This window comes from Saccostrea echinata, unplaced genomic scaffold, assembly GCF_033153115.1.
Source record: "Saccostrea echinata isolate AGI-Se365-2 ecotype Australia unplaced genomic scaffold, CSIRO_AGI_Sech_v1 ptg000065l, whole genome shotgun sequence".
Lineage (NCBI taxonomy): Eukaryota > Metazoa > Mollusca > Bivalvia > Ostreida > Ostreidae > Saccostrea > Saccostrea echinata.
The window spans coordinates 2933297-2959978 of NW_026889814.1; the positions used below are offsets into that span (position 1 = coordinate 2933297).

At 33.9% G+C, this 26682-nt stretch overlaps 2 protein-coding genes, 1 long non-coding RNA gene and 1 pseudogene across 3 annotated transcripts; 3 read left to right on the top strand and 1 right to left on the bottom strand.

Annotated features, from left to right (window-relative positions):
• Positions 1 to 5101: 5101 nt before the first annotated feature.
• LOC133176072 (E3 ubiquitin-protein ligase TRIM45-like) lies at positions 5102 to 6310 on the top strand. Its single transcript, XM_061311242.1, has one exon. The coding sequence runs from the start codon at positions 5102 to 5104 to the stop codon at positions 6308 to 6310; it is 1209 nt and encodes a 402-aa protein (XP_061167226.1).
• Positions 6311 to 12201: 5891 nt separating this feature from the next.
• Positions 12202 to 13189, top strand: LOC133176073 (E3 ubiquitin-protein ligase TRIM56-like; annotated as a pseudogene).
• A 2330-nt stretch (positions 13190 to 15519) lies between these two features.
• Positions 15520 to 24903, bottom strand: LOC133176032 (calpain-A-like). The gene is made up of 15 exons (XM_061311207.1): positions 24670 to 24903; positions 24281 to 24412; positions 23673 to 23887; positions 22874 to 23051; positions 22109 to 22174; positions 21810 to 21898; positions 21005 to 21174; positions 20486 to 20587; positions 20014 to 20117; positions 18950 to 19140; positions 18609 to 18688; positions 17628 to 17738; positions 17441 to 17527; positions 15816 to 16041; positions 15520 to 15585 (listed from the first exon to the last, which is right to left on the bottom strand). The coding sequence occupies exons 1-15, from the start codon at positions 24877 to 24879 to the stop codon at positions 15564 to 15566; spliced, it is 1983 nt and encodes a 660-aa protein (XP_061167191.1). The 5' UTR covers positions 24880 to 24903; the 3' UTR covers positions 15520 to 15563.
• On the top strand, positions 22664 to 24181 carry LOC133176033 (uncharacterized). Its single transcript, XR_009719374.1, has 2 exons — positions 22664 to 22999; positions 23693 to 24181. It is a non-coding gene; the product is annotated as an uncharacterized LOC133176033 (long non-coding RNA).
• Positions 24904 to 26682: the final 1779 nt, after the last annotated feature.

Here is a 26682-nt window from a genome sequence, read left to right on the forward strand (position 1 = left end):
CATCCATTTTTTTGTTTCATCCTTAATTAAATATTTTCTTATATACTCCATGAATGAAATGATCTAAAGAGAGAGTTGCTTAATATGCACTTGCATACGCTCTTTTGTCCAATCACCATTGATTGAATTCATATTTTGAATGACATTTGTAGTTTTCTTTCTCTATCATAGACAGGGAAAATTATTGATCAATCGAATTAAACATACCGACAGAAAAGTTAATCAAATGATATGAATACTTTTAATACATTGATTTGTAAGTGTGCCAAACAGACCCCCATCCACTCCTTTGGAAAATATAGAGATATAAAAAAGAAAAGTATCACTCACTGTCAAGAAGGGAATAGAAATTCATTTTTGTTCTTAATCAGTGTTTGTTTAACACCTCCAATTTTTACTGAGATATATGGGTTCCTCATTTTTTGCTTTCTCATATCCAACGAAATCGAATGCCCCGCAGTCAAGTCAATATATGATTGGAGAGTATCTATAATTCTATTCTAAGCTGAAATCAGATACTTAAGGTGGTCACCCTCCTTCCAGTAGTGAATGTCGCTTTACAAAAAATAAACCAAATCAGCGAAGGTGTGGTGCCTGATTGTGTTCAACTTTTAATTATCACCTTGTATGACGAATGATTTATTTTTTTGTAATTCATCTTTATTAACGTTATCGACTGAAATTACATCCGACATGAAACATAGATTTGATAAAATATGGAAAGATCAGCTAGAACCAGCCGAGAATTATATGTATGTCTTCTATTATTTACTTTTAGACTCGGTAATTAGCCAGAAATCTGATCTTGTGAAAACGTCTCATTTAATGTAAAATATCAAACTTGAAATTAAGACAGCTAACTCTACGAGGTCATCAATAACATTCTAAACAACACGCATTAAGTGGCCTTCATATTAGCAGGAGCTAGGAAATGTATACGAAAGAGCAGTAACGACTATAACATCATTCCAGAAATAATTTACCCTTAGAATCAATACAATATAATGTACAGGTTACAAGGAACATTTAAGTGTAAAATGTTGGACACGTCATTCACAGTCCACATTCTTATTTCTTTCAGAAAATATGGTAGGCGAACATGGTCATCCAAACTAGCAAGCTGTAAATGTATGTTGTCTTTGATTTTATTGGTTCTGATGCCGAGAACAGTAAGGTATGTGTTTGACTTTTTTTTTGTTTGTCAAAACTATATATGTGCATATGATACCATGTAACACCTTACCTTGTATAAATACATAGTAAATACGAGGGGCATTTGAAAAGTTCTGAGAACTGCTTGCAAAAATATTAACCATTTCACGGAAGTTAATAAGTTTGATACCATTGAAAAGAGCTGGAAAATTTGCACTTATATTTACGTAATTTTCTTACATTTATGACGTAATAACTCCAAAAATGACGTCAGAATCTCGAATGTTTGGCATACTGAAAAGTCGCGTTTTTTGTCAACATGAGAGGATTGAAAAAGTGCTGTCAAAGGCTTATTTGAAAGGATATTTCAAAGAAAATTTGCATGGAGGTAGAGTAAGACTGTAAGAATGGTACGGTAAACCAGCAATTCCATATTTTTTTTTTGTTTTTTTGTTTTTTTTTTTTTTTTTTTTGCTTGATTAATAAGCACGGTAATGTTATCATAGGCATTCATAAAAGATTTATATATATATATATATATATATATCAAAGCTGGATTTTCAGTCAATTACAATGTATATAGCTCTCCACTATATTAAAAAAAGATATTCTATATAAAACTGGTGTGTAACAATGCTGTTTTCCACAAATGTATCTTGAGTATAAGGACCCTTACCGTCTACGAATAAGACGTACAAAAGTCTTCCCCCGGACTTCTTTTGTGCGTATTTTTTCATATTATTTCAACTTCGGCGATCCAAAACTCACTATTCCTTTTGACTTTCGACTCAAAAAAATTCATCTGAATTCCATTACCATGTACAATCTTATTTATTCTCCATGATTTAAAAAATTCGAACATATCGAGTTACAGTGGGGTCAGAACTACACCGGCGCCATTTTGGTTTTTACGAGAAAATATAGGACACCATTAGCTTAACCTCTCTTGAGCTTTAATCGTTCCCGCAAAATTGGTTAAAACACCTGACGAATTAATGCCAGCAAACTCTGTAACACCGTCCACTATTCTCCTGTGACTGTCAACTTTGTGATTTTCTCACAGCAACGTCTTTTTTACCCAATATTTTGCTTGAGATTCGATAATAACATGCTATGTTTGACACACTCTTAAACCATCTCAGAACTATAGGAGCCCCTGAATATAACTTCTTATGATAGACCGTAGTCTATGTAAACATTTTTACAACTGGCAGTTGTGTCCGTTAGCGTGCATCCGAGTAATGAACAAAACTGGACTTTAAAATTTTATTTCACTGAAATTGTGTCTTTTGTTACGTCATTTTTTATGGTCAGTATGCTAGACATTCGAGATTCTGACGTCATTTTCGGAGTTATTACGTAATAAAAATTACAAAGTGACGTCACAATATGTGTATATTTTTGTGATCTGTCCAATGGTATCAAATTCAGTAACTTCCGTTAAATGGTTAATATTTTATCAAACAGTTCTCAGAACTTCTCAAATGCCCCTCGTACTTTAATCAAGTGATAACGGTGTACACGTCTGTTTATGAACAATCAGATGCCATTTATGTCCTAAAGCAAAACAGCAAATTGAAAATCATCGAAAAACATTTAAAGCAGCTGACAAGATACATGTATCGGCCCCCCTCCCCCCCCCCCCTTTAAGCAATGTTTTACGGAATAGATCAACTCGAGCATTTGCGATCAGAAACTACATAGAAAACTTACATAGAAACTTTACTCATGTTTTTGAGGTCTTTAATTATGTTCCCCAAACCAAATTTGGGAACATATTGTTTTTACTTTCTTTTTTAAAATTTCTTTTCCGGTTCTTTAATATTTTTTTGTCCGCGAGTATTCTCGGAAACTAAATGAAACTAGATTGAGATGAAACTTTTTAGGGTTAATAGGCATGATGTGTAGCTGTGCGGAACGAAAGTCATTTTGCGCGCAAATGCATGTGCGTGCTCGCGGATGCGATGAGTGAAATGACTGATATACTTATACTTATACTGATATAGCCATAACTTTTAATATTTCTTGATGGATTGCTTTGAAACTCAGAACATAAAGATACATTAGTACATGTAGTCAATACAAGATGACATGGTCAAATTAGCATGAACCCACGCGTATGCACATGCGCTTCACTTTGATTGGCTGATACAAAAATCTGAATAACTTCTTTGTTATTTGACAAAATACATGTACTTTGAGATTTAAAATATAATTTTTCATTATAAGGTTCTACAACATGTTATATGGGAAATTTCTTGAAAACACGCGCATGTATGTGCGCTGCAATCTGATTGGCTGAAACTTAAAATGGCTACATCTCCCTTGGTTTTCAACAAAAAGAATATACATTATAATATAGATTGGCACATTGGGCTCCTACATTGTGATACTATCAAAATTGAATACAAAATCGCACGTGTCTTGAATTCTGATATGCTAATACTTAAATGGCTATATATCTTTTATTTTTAAATGTAATTCTTTGACATTTAAAACAAATGTATATATTCTGCGACTCTATAAGAAAATTTATGTGAAAAATGTAGAAAACCGGTGCAAGCACATGCGCTGAAATTTGATTGGCTAATACCCATATGGCTATATCGGAGTAGTTTTCCGATAAAACACCCTGAAAATAAAGTCTCTATCTATATTACAAAAGTATTGCTTAATTCAATAAAGATTGTAACAGTAGGGAATGGGGCATCATAAGGGATTGGATATCCGTTTTGGGAACATCTGTACCGGTTCACTTTACAATTAGCACTATTTCCTGTTATATTTTTGTTAAGAAAGAGCAAGGGCCACTTAGGGCCTTTTTTGGCCCTGTAAATTTCTGAAAAATTAAAACTGCATAGTTTTAGTCGACAAGGCAATAAATATCACTTGAAAACTTGGTGTCTGAATTTCTACTAAAAATGACGTAATTTTCTTGATAGTCAATGCATTATGACGTCATGAATTGCGTCAATATTCACATATCCCGAATATTTCTTCAAAAATGGCCAAAATATGATGCTATTTTTCAATATTTCGTATACAGCACAACCTCCGATCAAAAATGTGCAAATATATTACGAAAGAACTGCTTATTAAGATTATAAAATATATTTTAATTTTTGGATCGAGGGGTGTGCTTATATTTTAATTCTTTGTTGAAGGTTCTCAAATTTACCTGTTTTCTGCAAAATTCAAGAACATTGCAATTTCACACAACCTGTTTTCGAGTACCTGAACTCTTTAGAGGAAACTTTTGTATACAAACTGAAAGCGCCAAGTCTCTACTTTATATTGATGTTGAGAAAGGGACATAGTGTGTTAGTGGATAAATTGGTTTATCTACAGGGCCATTTTATGCATAAGGTGAACCTAGCTCTTTATGTCTTCTTGAATCTTGAGCAATCCCATAAAGTCAAAGATAAGTTAGTTTCAAAGGGCAACCAAGTAAAGTGAATTCGATTGCTTTGCTACGATATAAACAGACTATCTGATACTGGCGAAAATGACTAAATAAATTGTATCCTCTATGTTTCGTTTCGAGTTAAATAAAATTAAAAGCTCTAGAGGGTCCCCGTCATATCAGTTTACCTATATGTCTTTTGGGAATTGATTAAAATCTGAATTTTTGTTAGGCAAATATGAATGAGCTAGTCATGTCAGGTAACATAAAGGATATCGATTTTTTTAAGGTTTTTAAATTCTGTTGAAAACTTTACCTCCAATATCTTATTCAGTGTGCATTATTTGCATAAGTGAATGCACCAAGTGGGAGTTAAGTCAATAAACGTTTACAAGCATGAACTGTTGGGCTGTTATCTAAGACACATTGATTCAATAGACAAGGTACATTGAAAGTTAGACTTAGGAGTCTGTATTCTGCGTAGTTTCCTTCTTTGACCAAATAGAATGTGATTAGACAGTGCACATCTATACTTATGCGGACAGAATGGCATCATCTTCACAGGAACCTGAAGTTAACTGCAGTGATTTCACAAAATGCGCAATATGTTTTGAACAATTTAAAACACCAAGGTATCTTCCCTGTTCACACTCCTTTTGTCACGAATGTTTATCAACCCACATCGTATCTACGTGTAATTCTAAAGAAGATCCTGTTGGATTCCGTTGCCCATTGTGTCGAAACTTCATCCCAGTTGAAAATTTTTTAAATGGACCAATCAACTGGGCAAGAGAATTTCCTGTAAATGAAATTCTGAGCGAAGTATCTAAAAATCAAGAAAAAGAAAATCATTGCGATACCTGCAAACGAGATGATGAAGAGCAAGAGGCCAGTAGATATTGTTTGATATGCAAAGAAAAGCTTTGTGATATGTGTGCAAAATACCACAGGCGAATTTTGTTGACCAAAGACCACGAAGTTATATCTTTAGAAGACTTAAAGTTGTCACCTGTGGAAATCAAAGACAAAGAACATTGCTTTAAACATGCAGAGAGAAAAATAGAATTCCTTTGTAAAGATCATTTTGTACCGTGTTGCACAATGTGCATTTGTGTAGAACATAGGAAATGTAGCAAAATAGGAACTATCAAGGAGGCTGCGGAGAAAGTAAGAAATGGGGAGTTTGACAATCTCGTAAAAGAAGTTATAAAACTGGAAGACGAATTAAAGGGCATAAAAAGTAAACAAGAGGAAAACATTACACAACTAGAAGCCAACACCGAAGAGGTGTTTAAACTCACTGAATCTTTGTTTTCCAAAGTCCAAAATCACATCGAACGGTTGAAAAATGATTACCTTAACAATCTGTCGTCAAAAGCTAAAGAACATAAAGAGGCATTAAGAAGAAATGCAGAATCTAACAGCGAGAGAATTACGTATCTGAAAGAGGTTGTAAACTCACTTGAAAGCCTGAAAGACGAGTTGAATGAAGCTACGTATGTTGCAGAATTTCATAAAAGTAGTCAGAAATACAAAAAATTAAAAGAGAATCAGACTAAAAACAGAGCTATGCTATTTAAGTTGGCATCTTCTTTTGAAAGTAAGATAATAGAGATTGAAAAAGTCAAAATATTTGGTGACTTTTACTTTACCGCGGACTATATTCATGCTCAAAAAAATATCAAGACAACGAAACCTGCAACATGTGACTGGACGGGTCTTCCGAAAAAACCTCCCCCAAAACTCCACAGATGAAAAAAGTTTACGGATCTTGTGGATCTTTATCATAAAAATAAAATTCCGAAATTCACGTGAATTGTAAGGTCAAAGACACTACTGTTATATACATATACAAGGATATAGTTGTTGCATTTATGCTTTTTTGCATTTAATGACGAAACATTATTACATTGCTTTTAAATATACGAGGGGCCATCAAAGAGTAAGTTTCACGAATGCCATAAAAATTTAAACCGCTTAGGGTATGAATATTTGCATATTTATTTAACATCATCTTCTCTGTATACATAAAATAAAAATCATGCATTTTATCTTTGAATGAATTGCCATTGTTTTCCTATGCGACGCTATGACCAAAAGGTGCAATTTCAAAATACGACTTATTTCTACCGATAGTCTCGCGCATTCAAATCTTTTGATATGAGCATTTGTCATCCAATAATACGTAAATACACTCATGTAATGTGACACAATTGTTCCATAATTGTTTTCAGTTTTTATCTCATTCTGTCAATTTTGTAAATTTTTTTTCTTAAATTCAATATAGAATTCTTTAATGAATTAGGGTAAAAAATGAGGTGGGATGAATGGAGGGTGCATTTGCCCCGCTATCTCTAAAGGTTCAATTTGGAAAAACCTGGCAAAGACCAAGGAGAATGTTAAAAAGGTCAAAGAGAGAGAAACACTGTCAAATTACCTGTTAAGAAAAAGGTGAAGATAGCGATCAGAGATTGATCTAAAAAAACAACTTTGTGAACATGGCATAAAACACGCAACCGGAAATTCCAGAGGTAGGATCAGGTGCCTAAGAGAAGAAAGCACCCCCTGTCGACCGGTCACACCTGCCGTGAGAATTATGTATTTATCATGTAGACGGAATATTTTGTAGTCAAATTTAGTATAAAAACAAACGCCTAACGATTGCTATGAAATGTATCAGTCAAAATACTCAATATTAGGTTATATTTCATTACAAGGTCATTATAATGACCATAAATTTTACTAAATGCTGAATTTAACGAGGTTGTTGAAATCCGTGTAAAATTAACTTATCTGTCAGTATCTGTCAGTAGCATGCATTTAAGTATCGAATACGTTGGAAAACATTAACACCATATGCAGCTGATAGGGGAATATTACTATATAAATAAGGAAAGCTGAGGATGAAAAAGCTGAAATCATCTCGTTTGTCAAACAATTTAGTTGTTAGACCCTTATCGGCAACGCTATAGTGAGTATTTAACATCCAAATATGAAACAGATGTGACAGACTTTGAGGTGACTAAGTTCGACTTCACCGATATATTGACGTACATTTAAGCAATATGAGCTGGAACTTTGATGTCGGAAATTTTTGTTGCAAATTTGTTATTAAATATGTCAATGACAAAAAAGGAACATTTATAAACTTCTGAGGTTTATATTTGCGACGGAAAAACTATTTATAAGCTTTGATAGAAGCAAAATTTCATTATTGTCGTCCAGTACAATACCGATTTCTTATAAAATACTATACATGTACATTCTTCAAAAATCTTTCGTCTGAAACAATTTAATACTTTATTTTAGTGTAATTGATCATAAAGGTGTAAGTTACATACAGATTTTTCATAACAGCACATTTTAACAGCAAATTATCAACTTATCAAACTAAAATTGTCAAAACTGCTTTGTTGTTCTACGACCCTTATGAATTTGTAAGTACAAACTACATAGTATTAATTTCATTAAACTCGTCATCTAACTACTAGTATTTCATAATACGTCGTTTTTACATGAAGCCAATAGGGAAATTTTAAAAGGGCCAACAATGTAACAAATTATAAATATATTTTCTGTAAGTTATTGCAGTAAAATATTGTCGATGTCATAGCAAATCTTCAGAGACAGAAATAAATGAGTCTCGTTGAATCTTTGTTTCGATAACTCCTTTATTATAAACTTAATGTGGTTGTCGATAAGTGGTGAAATAAATTGACTGGTATATTTTCCATAAGTGTTTGTCATAAATGTTTTGCATGTTTAGCTTAACTGAGCCACAAGTTCAAGTGAGTTTTCTGTTCAAAGTTTGTCAGGCATGGCCTCCCTGTGCGTCTGTGTATTTGTCGAACCAGAATTTTTATTTGTATGTCAAGCGTAAAGCATAAATTTGCTTATCCAGAATTACTGAACCCATTTCAACCAAACTTGTCGCATCGCAAAGTATCCAAGGTCGGAGTGAATACACCATTTTAAAAATGAAGGGCAATGCACTTCATCAAAAAAATATGGTTGAGTCACTTAAAAATCTTCACAAGAACTTTAGTGCAAGAAAAGAAGATATTTATCTGAAAGCATCGTTGGATACCGTGGAATTTAATCTGCTCCTGCTTCTACATGAAATATATGGAGATAACGAACATAATTCAAGCTCAAAAGTCCATTAAACAATACAAATTTTGGAGCAGAGCAAACACGGACCTCTAAATCATCAGAGGTGTGATGAGGTGCCATGGAGGAGTGAGCATCCCCTGCCGACCGGTCACACCCGCCGAGTGCTCCTTGTCAAGATCGGGAAATAAGGGATATACGTTGACAATTCAGAGTGTAAATAATGGCCTAACAATTATTATAAAAAATATAAGTCAGCATTTGACTTAATGATAAATTGTATTTGCTGACAAGGTCATTGTATCGACCATAGAACTTACATGTACAATATGTACATGTAGCCGTGGTTGCATTAGACAATATTCGCGTTTTCGCGATCATGAATACAAAAACAGGTCTGCTACACCCTTTGACCTTATTTAAATTCAATTCTTTAATAATTTGTCATTCTTCCTGAATTTAAACAGACATGCATAACTAGGTCATTTTTATTTCTAAATGTAGATTATTATCTATGTGTTTATAAGTTTGAAAATCGAACACTAGTACATGTACATATTAATGACTTACATTTGTACTGTCTTAATGTAAACAAAAAAAATAACATTTAAACAAATTATTTTTGTTCCAATGATCATTTAGGTACCACGCCAAAAAGACAATGGTAATTTTTTGCAAAAGTAAACATGACAATAGCACAATGCAGTCCAGAATGCCATTTTATGATAAATTCAATCTTCTTAATCAATGAATGTCAGTGAGAAAACAAAACGAGACAAAGTTTTTTTCTACATGTACGTGTCATGTCCTTTTTAAACCTTGAATATCTCCAATATCTTATTTGGCATGTTTAATACGCAGCATTAACTGACACGGGTTAACTTTAAATCAGGACGCTGTGAATGCACCTGGATTTTTAAAATAATAAACGTTTATGTAATGGATATATGCCGAATACTGTTCTATATGTAAAATTATCAGACTGTTTAAGGCCCGTTAGGGCCGAAAACAGTCTGATAATTTTACATATAGAATTGTATGAGGCATATATCTTACTTAAAACATTGCCATTTAAATGTCCAAAAGTTACCTGAAGGAGTCCGATAACAACACAATGGGAGTTTAGGCATCTATAGTTTTCTATCTGAAACCATTAAAAGAGAAAGCGGGTTTTTTTTTTCTTTAGACAGTAAAAACAGTGAGTGAACTCTTTTGTTTCATTCATTCATTCGTTTAGTGTAGAGGAACTATCGAGTGTTTCGGTGACGAAGGAATTTTTTTATGATTCGGAATATTTTTTTATTAAGTGCGTTTGACATTGATGCAGACACAGTGTTGGATGATATCATCATGATGCATGGAAAGTAAAAATATGGGGGTTTATTTAAAGTTTTTAGTTGGGTGCTGTTATGAAAATCTCGGGTTTAAAAGTGCGGCCATCGGCGAACAAACCTCGTTAAATGACGAGATTCAAAGATTCTTTATAAGAAATGGATTAAAATTCGCTTATTTACAGTACTGTTTCGAAAACGCTTAACAAAAAACCCAATGGAAAGTGTTACTTTTAAGGAGGGTTAAAACTCGATTTTCCTCTTCATGGATTTGCATGGTATTTTGTAGCAACTTAATTTCCTTGCGTTTGCTTTCCCTGAATTTGTTTTTTCTCCAAACTTTTTTTCTGGACATAATAAACCTTGATTTCACTCTACATGTTGTTTTTTAAATACTGTCCGATTTTGTTATCACTGCCGTCCGATAATATATTATTGGACTGGTAATTATTATTATCGGACGGCTACAGGTAATTTTTTAGATTGCAAGAACCCAAAAGGGTTACATTATTGATAATATATATTACATATTAGAATTCAAACATAAGAAAAAGGTGATTCGACCCCAGATTTAAAAAGAAAAAATGGAAGGGGGCATTTTTATGTATCAGTCGAAAACGATATATTTAAAAACAGCTTATAGAGGCAAAAGGGTTACATTATTGATGACATATAGTACATATTAGAATTCAAAAATAGGAAAAGGGTGACTCGACCCCAGATTTGAAAAGAAAAAAATGGAAGGGGGGGCGGTTAATTCCCCAAGTGCCTGTGTAAGTAACGGTTTACAATGCTGTTATCTTCAGATTTTATTCGCTACTTTGCTTTCCATGTCCAACCAGTCGAATTAATGTTATATACATTGAGCGTCTTTTGACCCCCCCCCCCCCCAAAAAAAAAGAAAGATTTGCCTGTTGATTACGTCATGATCAGATAAAATTAATTTTTAGATTCTCGTCCAATTTACCCCTCTAAAAAATGTCTCGTTCGTTTGGTTTTTTTTTTCTATTCTTATACGTAAAATCATAAAATCAAGTTCAGATTTTTTTTTTAGTTATCCCCTGTCTGTATGTAAAAATAAATAAAAAAATTTTTTTTAATATATACTGAAAATACAATGTATTTAGCCGGGACGATATTTGGCTGAAATTCATTCATTAAGAAGTTATCGTAGCTATGAGCGCATTAAATATTGCTGAAAATTCTAAATAAAAACATTTCATATGTATACTTGAATAAGAGGATAACCGTTTTCCGCCAGCACGCTGAAAAAATGCACAGCCAAATGTAGGATACTTATCTACGAAAAAGAAAACAAAACAAAAAGAAAAGAAACGGTAAGAAAACAACACATAAAGAAAATACATTGAAAGAAAGAAACTAAAGGACTGATTGTCGTTTTACGTCCCTTGAGATAATTTTCACTAATATGAGACGTACAAAGAATATTAGAAGAGACACCTGTCTAATAATCATTTCATTGCTATTGAATTATTATGAAACGATTCGTGGGTCATATGAAAGCAGATAGACGTGAATTATAAATATTTTAATTTGTTTTTCTGCTCTGTATACCGGATCGATATTCACGACGTCAAGCTTGACGTCGCGATATTTTATGACGTAGTTCTTAAAAATGTTAAATTTTGCGATATAAAAGCAATTATCCACATTTAAATTACGAGAAAACAAACCCGAAGACATATTAATTTTTTCACATAGATTTATTTCAAATCAATTCTATTTTAAGATACCAAAGGGGGAACAATTTCGTCTGCACCATTTAAAAGTTAATGATATTTTTTGAGAAAAAATCTTGCCTGAAAACGAGCCGAAATCGACGTTTTTCCTATATAATTCAATACAATAACGTTGAAAAAGTTACTACAACAATGGCATCTTTGGGATTTAATTACATAAAAACGATGCAGACGAATTTTATAAAATTTTCAGAGAATGTTAAACAAAGGTATAGGAATCATATAACTTTTTTTCATGGTATGTTTACGGACACTTTGAAAAGGCCTGCAAACCCGCGACCTACGTTAAATCTGATGGATCGATATATTTTAAATGCATAACTTTAACGCGTTCATTGTAGGCGTAGACAACTTACAAGTATTACTTTTTTGTGGTATTTTCCGTCTTAAATTAAAACAAATACGATCAGGTGGACAGGTGTAAATCTCTTCGTGGTCGACTGGTATGGCATCATCATCTAAGGTACTTACATGTAATATATACTGCAGTGATTTTACAAAATGCTCGATATGCTTTGAACAAAACACCGAGGTATCTCCCTTGTTCACACTCATTTTGTCATGAATGTTTGTCAACCCATATTGTGTCTTCATGCAGTTCTAAATATAATCCTGTTGGATTCCGTTGCTGACTGTGTCGAGACTTTGTCCTTTTTCGAACGAACCAGTTAACTGGGCTAGCGAATTCCCGATCAACGAAATTCTCAGTGGAGTTTCCATAAGTCAAGAAATAGAAAAAAAATTGTGATAAACATGTACCTGCAAACGATCGAGTTGAGGAAGAGCAGGAAGCCAGTAAATATCGTTTGATGTGCAAAGAGAGGCTTTGTGATTTATGTGCTAAATATCATAGGAAAATTTTGTTGACAAAGGACCACAAAGTTATATCGTTAAAAGAGTTTAAAATGTCTCCTGTGAAATTCAGCTACATTAAAAAATGTTTCAAGCATGCAGAGAGAAAAACAGAATTTCTTTTTAGTGATCATTCGGTACCATGCTGTACAATGTGCATCTTTGGCGAACATCGGAAATGTGACAGAACTAAAACCGTAGAAGAAGCTGCTGACAGGATACGTACATGTAAGAAGGAGTTTGTCAATATCTTAGAAGAAATAAAGAATTTGGAACAAGAGTTGTTGGGCATAAAAAAAGAAGAAGAGGAAAGCATTTCAGAACTAGAGACAAATTTGGAAAAAATATTTGAGCTCACTGAATCCTTGTATACAAGTATTCAAAATCATATCGAACAGCTAAAAAATGATTATCTTAACAATCTGTCGGCAAAAACTAAAGAACATAAAGAGGTTTTAAGAAGGAATGCAGAATCCAACGGCGATAGAATAACGTATCTGAAACAGGTTACAGAATCACTTGAAAGCCTGAAGGACGAGATGGATGATGCTACATATGTTGCAGAATTCTACAAGACTTAGTGTAGGAAAAAGTACCAAAACATGAAAAAGAATAAAAACAAATCTGTAGTATTTAAATTGATATCTTCTTTTGAGACTAAGATACAAGAATTTAAAAATGTTACAAAATTTGGCCATTTTAACTTTACAGCAAACTTTAAGAATTTTAAAAACTTTCATTTGGTGTAAAAATATAGAGACAGAAAAACTAATGTTTCAGGAATATATGATTCCATATAAATATACAGATACAGATATATGATCCTAAAGAGGAAAAAGGTTCTTAAGTAGACATACTACTGGGATGTGAGAAATCTTGAAGCACTTTACCATTACATGACGTATGATATATACGTGTATTAATGCTTGTATGTAATTTGGACTTGCAGCAATTTATCATCATGATGTATAAACAGTATAAAGATCAATAAAGTTGGCTGTCAATTTATTAATTTATTATATAATTATTATTTTTTTTTAACGGAAAGGTCATTGGGCAAATTAATGAAAGTGCCACAATTATATTCTAAGATCATAAACTTGGACGATGTTTCTTTAATTATATAAAACAAAACTACATGTACTCTATTAAATATGAAAATTCTGTAAAGATTGTAAATAAAGCATAATTTACTTCGACAAATCTTAGCCTTCTAGCTCAGAACAGGACAACATAGGCTGGCCAAGTTGTCAAGTAGGGAAACGTATAACACATCGTTTAAGTAAGGGATGCAAGACGAGGATGGTCTAATATGTCACATACGGGACGAGGTGAAATAATAGACTATCTGAGTTTTGTATCATACATAAATCATTTTTTATCTATGCACCCTTTACATTGGTTATTGTCAAAAGACGATACTGGTGACGGCGACCAAACCAGATGGATGGGGCCCTTAGTGATCTAAGATATTTCTTTTAGAGGAGTGAATAGATTTTGAATAAAAAAAACCTTATTAAACCCTAATCATGTTGTATTTATTGTGGTACTCTATACGCATGCATTAAAAAGAGCTGAGCAACTTCATGGCATTAAGCGATTCTGAGAGTATTCTGAAGGACTCTTTTTGCAGATGAAGATTATAAGTGACCAGTAGGCAAATATTCCAGGAAAGCATCCTTTTTTGTCCCTTTTATACCGAAAGAACCACATCTTTAGGTAAATTAATTTGGAAAGATATATTTAAATTAAATATTACGGAAAAAAATCAAAGTAGTATGGCCTGTATTTACAGATCGAGTTTAAACATGTCTCCATTTCTCTTTTTCTTTCCCCGAATGCAAACATTCTTGAGTGATACACTTTATGTGGATTTATTTCGATGTGTTTTCGGAAAAGACATAGATTCAATATTGAGTGTTAACTCGACAATAAATAATGTGCTTCCATACCGGTCGTTTCACAATCAGTGACCCGATTGTAAATTATAAGGATTTCTGGGATATACTTGCTTTCGGAGTTTCTTTGCTTGAATTGATTTCGAGTTGTTGATTTCTGTATATTTTGAATTGGATTCAATTTAGCTTGAATTGGATTACGAGATGTTGATTTCTATTCTGCTTGAATTGGATTACGAGATGTTGATTTCTATTCTGCTTGAATTGGATTACGAGATGTTGATTTCCATTTTGCTTGAACTGGATTACGAGATGTTGATTTCTATTTTGCTTGAACTGGATTACGAGATGTTGATATCTATATAAAAGCATATTTTTGTCTCTCTGTGGCATTATTCATTCGTTGTATAAAAAGCTATGTGTGAAGTCACACAGTCCAGTATTATTTTGGAGTACAGTATTCGTTACAATACTGTACTCCTGAAGATAATATTGGACTTGGCCAGTACATTCTTTGAAATATTAGACTGTAAAAACAAAAGAATGACGTCACAAAAAAGTTTTTACTTTGTTTATATCAATAACAACGAAGTCCAAATTTATTTTACCCTTGAGAATGTAGTTCTAAATGTGGGTTGTGTACCCATTTCAATTCATCATTGACACTGAATAGAAAAAAATATTGAGAATTCTATTTAAGAAAAGATTATTCATAACAATTATTAAGTTGTTTATTTTTTTTTAAATATTCATATAAAAATATCTAAGGACAAAGGTTGACAAACCGATGTAAAATAATCAAAATTAACAGATTTTGTGGCATTTCTTAATTACTAGCGTTCCTTTCTTTATCCTTCAGTCCATCGATGGTGTTATTAATTAAAAAGTATCAGATGAGAATGTCCAGAATATCTTGTTATGCATGCACACTTTTAATACTAGCTCCTCTTTTCATTTGTCTTCCGGCGGAAAATGCCGCACTGGTAGCATTGAGATGAATCATGATATAATGCTTAATGGAAATTTTATTTTTATTCACTATGGTGATGCCTTAGCACTATTTTCCCAAATTGTAAGACCTGTAAAAATTAAAAAAGGTTGCACATTAAGGTGTTAAATGTTAGATATGTATCTTAATTAAAGAAAACTTAAAAATGGACAAAATCGTTATATTTTGCGAGGTAAGAAATACTTATACCAAATCGTTGTTATTTTTGTTAATTTGTTAATGCATAGGTAAATGAATGTGTGTGCAAGTAGTAGTGATAATTTGAAATACGTTTTTTATAATTAACAATTAATAATTTACTTGATCTGTAGAGGGACTGCAGAATACACCATGATACAGAAAGCTGTGTTACTACCCCCGGGTTTTTCATTGTAAAGGATTCCACAATACCGCCCAGGTTCTACCAGAAAAGTAGGAGCGAGATAGTCCCACTCCCATCCTTCAATGGATCCGTCCCTGCATCGCACAGTGTGATCCCAGTGATCATATAACCACTGGGTTTCCTTTGGTATTAATTCTTCCGGTCCTACCTGAAAGTTAAAATTTGTACGGTATGTTAATGCATGCAGGGTTTTTTTTAGGGGTCGTAGGGGCCTGTAATAGGCCCCATTCCCAATGGTAAAAAGTGTGTGTTTTTCCCAATTTCATCAAAGAAAATTCCCAAAAGATGATTTGAAGCATGACATTAAAGTCAAATAATTCTAAATATTATAGAAAGAATAGCAATTACAAGTTAAACTGATTTTCAATAAGATTTATTGAATGTAAATAAGTCAATAAATGCCTTGCAAGTAAAGAAATGGCTCTTATTTGAATTTTTTCTAGAAAAATGTGAATTATGATATTTTTCCCAATTTTAACTAAATGTCGCTAATTTTTCCCAAATGGAAAGGCCCAGGCCCTTGATTTTAAGACCTTAAAAAACCCCTGGCATGTATTTTCTTTATTATTCTAAACAAGATTTTAACAAGGAATTCAACATAAAAGGATTGGACAGTTGATTGATTGATTGATTGTATATTGTTTAACGTCCGATTCGAGAATATTTCACTTATGTGAGACGTCACCGTATGCCGATGAAGGACTTCAAATTAAGACCTATACTCGGCACTCAGGAGCCATTTGAGCAGTGAGGTTTCTTTAATGTGCTACGCCTACCGTGACACGGGACCTCGGCTTTTTAGGTCTCATCCGAAAGACCCGTGACTTTCACTTCTAGCGCCGGACGCTTGGCGAAGGAACAGTCACTATCTATGTTTACGTCTTAGGTTTGACGCAGCGCGGCGAACGAGGATCAAACCCGGGCCTCCCGATCACGAAGCGAACGCCCTACCAGTAGGCTACCGTGATCGGTTAGGATTGGACAGAAGGCACTACCTATATACATGTAAATCCTCTCCATAATAATTTAAATTAATTTATATTAAAAGTAAATGCACCTTAAAATTGTTGAATCTTGCAGAGGTGTTGAATATACTTGGGAATTTGTCAGGTTCATGATTGATTATGATTGTTTCTTTATTATTCTAGAATATTTTCCTATGACCGGTTTTGAAAGTTTTTTTGAAAGGGGGGGGGGGGGAGGTATCAGGTTAAAGACTTAGTGGAGTTATTGTCTGAATTCTGTGTAAGGTATACATACCAGAATCAAAGAGAATTCTGGGTAATTAAGGTATACATACCAGAATCAAAGAGAATTCTGGGTAAGGTATACATACTTACCAGATATAATCGAAATCCTATACAAGCTCAATACATAGCCAAAATTCTGGGCAAGATGTACCATACCAAGAATTATCTAAGTCCTTAACAAAACCTTAATCATACCAGAATCCTATAAAACGCTTACCATTCCCCCAATAATTTAAATCCTAGACAAGAATTATCATACCCAAAATAATCTTTATTCTACACGAACTCCAAACCTACCCGAAATAACCTAAATCCTAGACAGGCATCGTCAGAATTCCAGTCTTTAAGCACTTTGAAACGAATCACTTGTTTGAGTTCATCTGAAAGTATAAAATTCAACATACAAAACTTGGAGACCTTTAATTAGTATTACTGAACAATCTACATCTGATGACCAAAACATGCTGCAGTTCTCCATACCTCCTTCTGGCACCGAGATGTCAACCTGGGGATTCAGATCAAAGTCTCTGTCGTAGATGAACCCTCCCTGGAGACCCTCTGACCAACGCCCCCAAATCTCCTCACAGCAGTCTATTGAAAGTCAAATTAACAATTTTTTGATCAAATAATTCAAGAGTCTAATAAGCTAAGCCAGGTTGTGGTGGGCAAAATTTTGGCTTAAAGCAATATGAGCTGCATTTTTGAGAATTTTATTTTGCTGTTAAAATGTGCTGTTATGATAAATCTGTATGTAACTTAAACATTTATGATCAATTAGACTAAAATAATGTATTAAATTGTTTCAGAAGAAAGGTTTCTGTACAATGGAATGTACTGTATTATATGAGAAATCAATATTGGGCGACAATATTGTAATTTTGCTTCAATCAAAGCTTATAAATACCGGTAGTTCTTCCAATATGAACAAGAGACGTTTCTAAACGTTTTTTTTTTTTCTGTCAATGAAATAGTTGATTACAATTTTGCCTAAAAAATTTCCAACATCAAAGTTGCAGCTCATTTTGCTTTAACGTCTCTTCGTGAAAATCTCACTCAGTTGGAATGAGGACGTTTCATGCCTGGTTAGTATTAAGACTTGGAATGAGGAAGTTTCATGCCTGGTTAGTATTAAGACTTAGAATGAGGAAGTTTCATGCCTGGTTAGTATTAAGACTTGGAAGGAGGAAGTTTCATGCCTGGTTAGTATTAAGACTTGGAATGAGGAAGTTTCATGCCTGGTTAGTATTAAGACTTGGAAGGAGGAAGTTTCATGCCTGGTTAGTATTAAGACTTGGAATGAGGAAGTTTCATGCCTGGTTAGTATTAAGACTTGTGTATCAGATACCAAGCAATCATGATCGATCAAATATACTTTTTTTATGAATACTGTTGCTTGGTTTGGATTGTCTACTTGAATCAAATGTATATTTTTTTAACAGAAATATGTCAATATAATCTCACCAAGTGTACATTTCAGATCTTTAAGATTTAAGGGTTTGTCCTCTTTCAGAAGTAGCAACGGTTCAGTTGAAGGAACCCATCTATAATGTCAGAAGTACACTCAAAAGCTTATACAAAAAGGTAAAAAAAATCATTTTTCTTTACATGTACTTGAATTATTTTCAATTAAAAAAATGTTTTGGGAGAAATATGCATCATCTCAAACCACAGGTTTTTAATCATCTCCCACTCTTAGAAACCAATTACAATATCTGTATTCTGCCAATATGTACCTCCAACGACCTATCAGAAAAATAACATGATAGCAGAATTATGGTCATATACAATCATAAAATACATACTGAATATACTTCAACGGAAATGTGGTATAAATCCTCAGTAGAAAGTGCCTCTCTGTTTTCATTTTGGCTGTGTGAGGGAGGATCATGTATTTTCCCGGTTTTAGTTTGAATGTCCTCAGAATCTGCTGGAACCCTTGCTCAAACGTTTCCCCTATCTCCTCAATCAACATCCCCTGCTTCTGTTGTCTAGCCTGTTGTACAGCATAAGGGATTAGTTTGACGAGGAGCTATCTGTGTGTATCCGACTAAATACTGTAAATTCACACTTTCGTGGGGTCAAAATTTTGCGACTTGTGGTAAAATAGTAATTCGAAGAGATTTAGTTTCATGGTTAGAATATAAACATGACACGGGCACTTGTTTCTGTAATAATTCTTTTTTATTTTTACCCATAGCATAATAATAACCACGGTATCTAACTCCGAATTACATGGAGTATCCCCTCCCTAGAATCGCAATCATTTACACTTTCAGAGGAGATCACAATGACAAACTATTTACACCCATTCTCTTCTACGATAATCTATCTACACAACCATTTATGACATGCTTGTCTTTATTTTCTTTTATCTCCGTACACAGCGTCAAATCTCTGCTCGCCGACGGAAAAATTCGTCTCACACCATGAAGTGGTATGTACTAATCTCGGTTAGAGAGCTGATTTATAAAATTTGGGGTATAAAAATTCAATTCCAATGTTTAAATATGGCACTGAATAAATAAAATTTGTTTACATTTTATTTTCCATATAAACATTACGATATTTTTCTGATGTAATTTTAGAAACAGATTTTTTAGTCAATCAAAATCCCTGATAGTATTCCGCCAGCTAGCAGAGATTAGTACATACTGCAAGACATGATTATTCTGTACTAATGTGTTTTGTTTTTTTTTTCATTTTTCGTGGAGAACATGAATGGATGGGTCTCTTCATACAACCAAAACAGCGATAAACAAACCCTCGAAAATAAGTGATTTCACAAACGGTGTGTTCATTTTCATTACTACTGTAGATACTATGAGAACATTCATGTATAACGAAGTATTATAATACAGTGTAGTACCTTAAATACCCTTAGTGTGATGGGGATTCTGTCTTCTAGTCTGTCTTTACAGAGCTGGAGGAGGGAGATTCCTACCACCATCGGTGTCTGCTCCTTACTGAATCCTGTCAAAGGAGAATTCTCTTTGTTTTAATTTTTTGAAGGAGAGATTTTGCTACAGGGTTTGAAGATTAGACTTGCTACAGGGTTTGAAGATTAGACTTGCTACAAGGTTTGAAGATGGGACTTTACTAGAAGATGTCACATGTTCATGATTTCGTGCAAAGGTTTGAATGAGACTCTATGATAAAACTTGAAATAAATCTTGGAGAGAACGATTATAGGCATCATGCCTGCTGTTCAGTCAATCTCATGTAGCAATGAATTAAACATTTTCAAAACGAAAAAAGATTAAAGTTGAAGACTGGATGCATTCTTTCTAATGCAAAAAAATAATAAAATCATTGAAGCATCAACATCATTGATATCTTACCCCGACTTGGAATGGTAAAACAAAATTTCGGATTATCCAGAATTTTCTTACTGCCAGCAGCCGTTACCCCGTACCATTCCCCAAACACATGTGTACAATATTCTACAATTCCAAATTTTACTCCGATACACTGCATAGGTAAATTATGAACTAATTGTTTTAATTGCTTTCATTGTTTAAATGGAAAATTGAGAATGATCAAAATAATATGGTTATTTAATAAACCTTAAGTTGAGAAAAGTTACATGCATTTGCTGTGGCATATAGCAAACAACAGAAATAAAGAGATTGTCTTAAATTCGAATATCCCCCTGCATCAGTACATACTGTCCTGTACAAACTTGTACATGATCCTACCTACGGATACCTTAGCGTTCCTTCATATTTTTTTAAATACAGATAATAATTTTTTATAGCTTTGCACATACGTCTTATATGAAACTTATCAAACGATAATTATTAGAGATTGACAAGAAATTTGACGAATGTTTATTTTTTTTTTTCTTTGCTTTGACTTACTAAGGCGTATAAATTGGTTTATATCTTGGTCGACCACTGGAGTTATAGAACACACACAGACACACTCCATGTACGCAATGAAGTCCCGGAACGCCATGATGAACTCGTTATCACAAATTGCCCTCTGCATGATGTCACTTTCTGGGGGTAACGAAGCCCACTCACTTCCGCTAATGGAATATATAAAGAAGTAAATGAATAATGGCAAGAATAAGCACTAAAGAATGGATAGAGTTAGATTGATTGATTGATTGATTGTATGCTGTTTAACGTCCCATTCGAGAATTTTTCACTCATATAGAGACGTCACCATATACCGGTGAAGGGCTTCAAATTTTTACCTTTACTCGGCACTCAGGGCCATTGAGCAGTGAGGGATCTTTATCGTGCCAACGCCTGCTGTGACACGGGGCCTCGGTTTTTAAGGTCTCATCCGAAGGACCCGCAACTTTCACTTCAAAGTGCCGAGCGCAAGGCGAAGGAACAGTTGCTACCAATTTTTTATCGACTTAGATCAGTCGCAGCCGAGTTTCGAACTCACGACCTCCCGATCACGGAGCGAGCGCTCTACCGACTGAGCTACCGTGAACGGTGGATCGAGTTAGAAGAAAAAAATATTGGTGCAATAGTGCACCATGTTCTGGAGATTGGGGCTTTGAAAATAAGCATTGCCAACAAAATATGTATAAATTTGTTCTACAAACACGGTAGCATCAAATGCTGATATTACGTTTAAGAAATTTTTAGCAAGTAATATTGAATATATATTATATCTGCCATTATAAGATTGCAAAAGACGTCTTACTTTTCATTCCATGGACCTTTCCAGAGCGTATATCCCAAAGGATCACGCATGCGTAGAAGATGAATTTCTTTGCCTTTTTGCGTATGAACCTTCAAAATGTAATATTTCTGAATTCAGTATGAATGAAATAATGACCAGGTTTGCCAATAAAAATCCTAACTTAAAAGCAAAATTTAATGCCCATGTGCTGATTAAAGAAAAATTTTTCCTTTAAAATGTAACTTTGAAATAAAATTAATCATTTTACGGTCTCTTTAGCTTTCAATAGCAACTAATGTCTGTACATAGGACGTACATACTTGATAAGTTTCCACGATAGTGAACGTATCACCAGCGGTTAACCCATAAACCCCGTCATGCTTTCTCTGAAAAGTAGGGAAAAATCTAAAGCCACAATTTTATCATAGTATCATAAATGCTTCAATTAATATAGTAGATCATGCATCTGTTTTTTGTTAACTAAATAAATGTCTAACATCACATGCATACAATGTCATGTAGCTTACATGAATCTAAAATATCATCCTTGATTTATATTCTATCGTTTCAACACACTAATCCCCGTAATTTCAACACCCCTACATGTATATTTAACTATTATATGTCAATTTAAAAGCTTTTATTCAAAATGTAATTTTGTCCCCCTTGTAGAGTACAATTTTGATAATTTATTACAATTGTAATAAAAATTTTATAATCAAAGTAGATGTAATGTATACTTATTAACTGTATAATTATGAAATTTTAAGACGAGATACATTTTTTTTTCCAGATCCTTAGATAAAAAATTCCACTTTTATGTAATTTTACTCGACATTGTTATCGACAAAGTAGTCAGGATATCAATTTATGGAGACAGCATCCAACAGCCCCCCCCCCCCCTTCATCTGGAGGATGCACACAAGGATCTCTACTTAGACGGAACATACACCATATGACAAAACATCCAACATACATGTCCCTGGTCCATACCCCTTCAGGATCTCTACGTACAGACACAGAACAACCAATATGTGCCCCCCCCCCCCCCCGGAGGGCCATTCTCCTTCAGGATCTCTACTTACAGACACAGAACATCCAACATGTGCCCCTTGGGCGATGCCCCGCCGGATCTTGTAGTAGATGTCCCCGGGCTTTAGTCGAGTTTTCTCCAGATTGATTGCATCATACACTCCTCCTGTCAGACTTAGGTAGGTGTCATGTATATACCCGTATTCAATACTCGTGTAGCCACCCCAGAATCTACAGAAAAAATCTCATGCACTTTATTTCTAATTTTATTCATTTTATCAGGAATTACAAATCAATCATAAATTTTAAATATATTTCTTGATTAAGAAATGAACGTTTTAATTTTGTGTATTTCTAAAATTTAAGGTAACAAATTCAATATTAAGGACAGACGATACGTTCCTCAATAATATATAATTTTTTCTAAGATTTTGTCATTGGAGCATTGCTACTTTAACACGTTTACTCGCAAAAATTGAGGTACCTTACCAGGCATTTGTGGAAGATACCAGAGGATGATGTTTCCTATAAAATCCTTTTGGAAAAAAAAACTTCATATTCCAATATCACATTTTTAATGTTTCAAGTTTTTTTTTAGACAATTAGAAACCAGTTAAGAAATCAGAAGGTAATTAAAATTCTGAATATTTTAATCAATACGAAGATACTAAGTATACAAAACACCTATTTGATGAACGTATCTTCTGACCTTAACGTAAAAATCAAAACAATAGAATAATGTCAAGATTGCGATCTCGGAAATTATATGTTTAATTATTTTTTAATGACCTTCTATTTCGTATTAATATTATACTAGCTAATACAACATCAATACCTCATAATTAAACATACCTTGCCCATGCCTTTTCTAGGAACGTCAACCACAGTTCATCCTTGTCGTGGCAATAGGATAGGAGACGTATACCCCCGCTGTTGGAGACACAGGGGACCGAATCGTCAACGTAAATGTCAACCCAGCGTCCGAACCTCCATACTCTGCAGTGGACAACGCCCACATAGATTTCCTCCTTTTTGTAAATCACTCGGGTTTTATCGTTGGGTATCAGCTGTTGGTTAAACATTTACAATCCCGATGAAGTATACAAGCAAAAACTGATGACACAATAGAATTATTAAAGTGCCCTCAAATCAATATTTTTTTTATATACCTGTAGCTTTAAAATCATCAATCACTACATAGCAAAATGCTTGATATTCCTATGACAAAATGCATTTAATACAATGTACCAGGATATACCATCCAATTCAGATCGTATTTTGGGTGAAGCTACCCTCTTTTTTGTATACTTGTCACCTCACCCCCTCTTTTTTTTTAACAATAAAACTTTGGGTAAACTTGATTTGGTTTATATCAGCTAGTAAGACTAAAATACAATAGCATAAATCATATGGTAATCTATAGAAATGCTATAAAACTTAATATAACAGAAGCCTTATACGTGTTTGATGATATCTGTCCGTGGCGTCAGTTTTTCGATGACATTGAGGAAGTAGGTAGTATCAAGTTCCCCTTGATTTAAATCCGGGCTTTCAGGATCCCGACAGAGTAGCATTGAGTGAACTCCTTTTATCTATAGAAAAGAATAGGGAAAAGGGGGAAAAAATCGACCAATTCAACTTTCAGATTTTCAAATTTGAAAATTAAGGTTTAAAAAATAATCTATAGGATCACTAATTCTGTAAAAAAAAAAAAAATACCAGCAATTAAAATATAACAATGTTTATTCTGAAAATTATAGAGAATTACAAAAATGTGTTTCCGAATTACAAATAAACTCACACTCAACGAAAACGTGTGATGACAGCTACAAATTCACTACATGTTTACCTCAGCCCGAAAAGATTGACAATCTTTGGGAGGGGGGAGATTTGTGTCCGTCCATAACTGGGTGCATTTGGGAGGGATCTGGCCATGAAAACGATCTGATGTTTCACGGAAATCCCAGAAGCTTTCGTAAACCCCTAAGAAGTTAAGGGTGTAGGGGTCGGCAACGCGGACAAAAAGGGCGCCATCATCCTTGCTTCCTCCGCATCCCATTATTAATAGTCATTGTCTCCTATGTGATTTTGTCTGTGGATTAAATAAAAAAAATAGCATTATTCAATACTAATACAGAGAGAGAGAGAGAGAGAGAGAGATTACCCGTATTTACACCTGACTGGATTAGTCAAGAGCTAGAGTAAAGTCTACAAATGTCTCTTATTAAACACAATGCGAGAGAGAGAGGGGGGGGGGGATTGGAGAGGGAATGAAAAAGACGAACAGTTCATTTTACTTTTAATTTATTTCACAAAATCTGGCTGGATTAGTCGATTGACAGCTAGCGAGATATACATGTATATAGGTACGTATCCTCTCCACACAGACATCGCTAAATGTATAGGAGAGAGAGAGAGAGAGAGAGAGTTTAGGCTTTTAGTGAATTACTTAATATATTGGAGCAGAGAGTGTATCTAATATAATTTCTAACAGAAATATTTACACCTGAAGACTAACCTGAATGCATTTTCCTTCGGTTTAAATTCACACATAACATTATTTCCATAGAGTGACCAAAGATTTAAGATCAAGAAGGCGGATTATAACCCGCAGTACAACGGATTTAGTATTTAACAGAAAAACCTGGGACGGAATAACGTAAATATTTTGCGCACATGTTCTATCGGTGCAGTATTGGGGCTTTAAAAAAATCACAAACACCCATTGTAAACTTGATCACAGTTATGCGCTTGTTGAAGTAGGCGTTCCTTTCCCAAACACTCGGCAACTTAGCTTTGTTACGTACTTCAGAAAAAGATTGAAAATTCGTTGATAGTATGTACTTTCACGAGGTGGTGACATGCTTTTACTCTCGTCTCCCCAAACAGTTAAACAGTAAAACCAAAGTGTATCAAAGATAAGTTGTTTGTAAGAACAACGCGAAGATTATCTATGGAAATGTCCTAGAGTTTTCGCGCATTATTCTGCCATGTCTGTCTATACTATTCGCAGAAGGATAAAACGTAGGCTCATCTAGGACCTAAGACCACCCTATTCCTGATGATGCTTATTAAATCCAGGCCCGTGTACGTAGCAACCCTAGGGATGCCTCCACCCCCACCTCAATAATTTTGCATATATGTTTTTGCAATATGTTTGATGATCTTTTTTATGTCGGAAATTTAAGTTGGGTAGGTTGTGCCCCTTTCTTAACCGATATTGCTTCCTCATCATCTGAAATCTCATGTTCATGATAAATCACACCTTATTTCCTTTCTACACCCCCTTTCTCCAAGGATAATGATACAATGACCCCCCCCCCCCGGCCAACTGGACGATTTTGATCAAAATATTAAATTGGTGCCATAATTTTCTATTAAAATATATAATCAATTCAGACAAAAACCTCGGGAAGGAATGCCTATAAAGAATATTTCAATAACATGTATATTGAAATTATAACTAAATAAAAAGCAAATGTAAATGTTTTAACTTTTAATTTGTCATCATAAAAATGATTTAGTACTGTAAAATGTTCATAAATTTTTAGTTTAACGTACAGGTGAGATACCTGAAAAGCATTTTCACTTAAAAATATTTTTCAATATAAAATTGTCAATAAATACAAGATAAAATTTTTAAACTTACATTTTGTATATTGATCTTTAATGAACTTGTATAATGTTTTTTTTTTTCTTTTACTTTGTAAGTTGCAACATATCATGAAAAAAAAATACAGGTTCTACTGTATATGATACATGATATGATACATATACAATGATGCTACTTAGATTAGGCCCTTACACACATGCTTTTGATGAATGTGTATCTCATACATACAAGAGGCCCACGGGCCTTAAC

Coding starts and splice junctions, on each gene's coding strand:
- LOC133176032 (XM_061311207.1), bottom strand. CDS start 24,879: ATGGGATGCGGAGGAAGCAAGGATGATGGCGCCCTTTTTGTCCGCGTT. Junction 21,899..22,108: donor CTATCGTGGAAACTTATCAA/GTATGTACGTCC, acceptor TACATTTTGAAG/GTTCATACGCAAAAAGGCAA. Junction 20,588..21,004: donor AAACCAATTTATACGCCTTA/GTAAGTCAAAGC, acceptor TTGGAATTGTAG/AATATTGTACACATGTGTTT.
- LOC133176072 (XM_061311242.1), top strand. CDS start 5,102: ATGGCATCATCTTCACAGGAACCTGAAGTTAACTGCAGTGATTTCACA.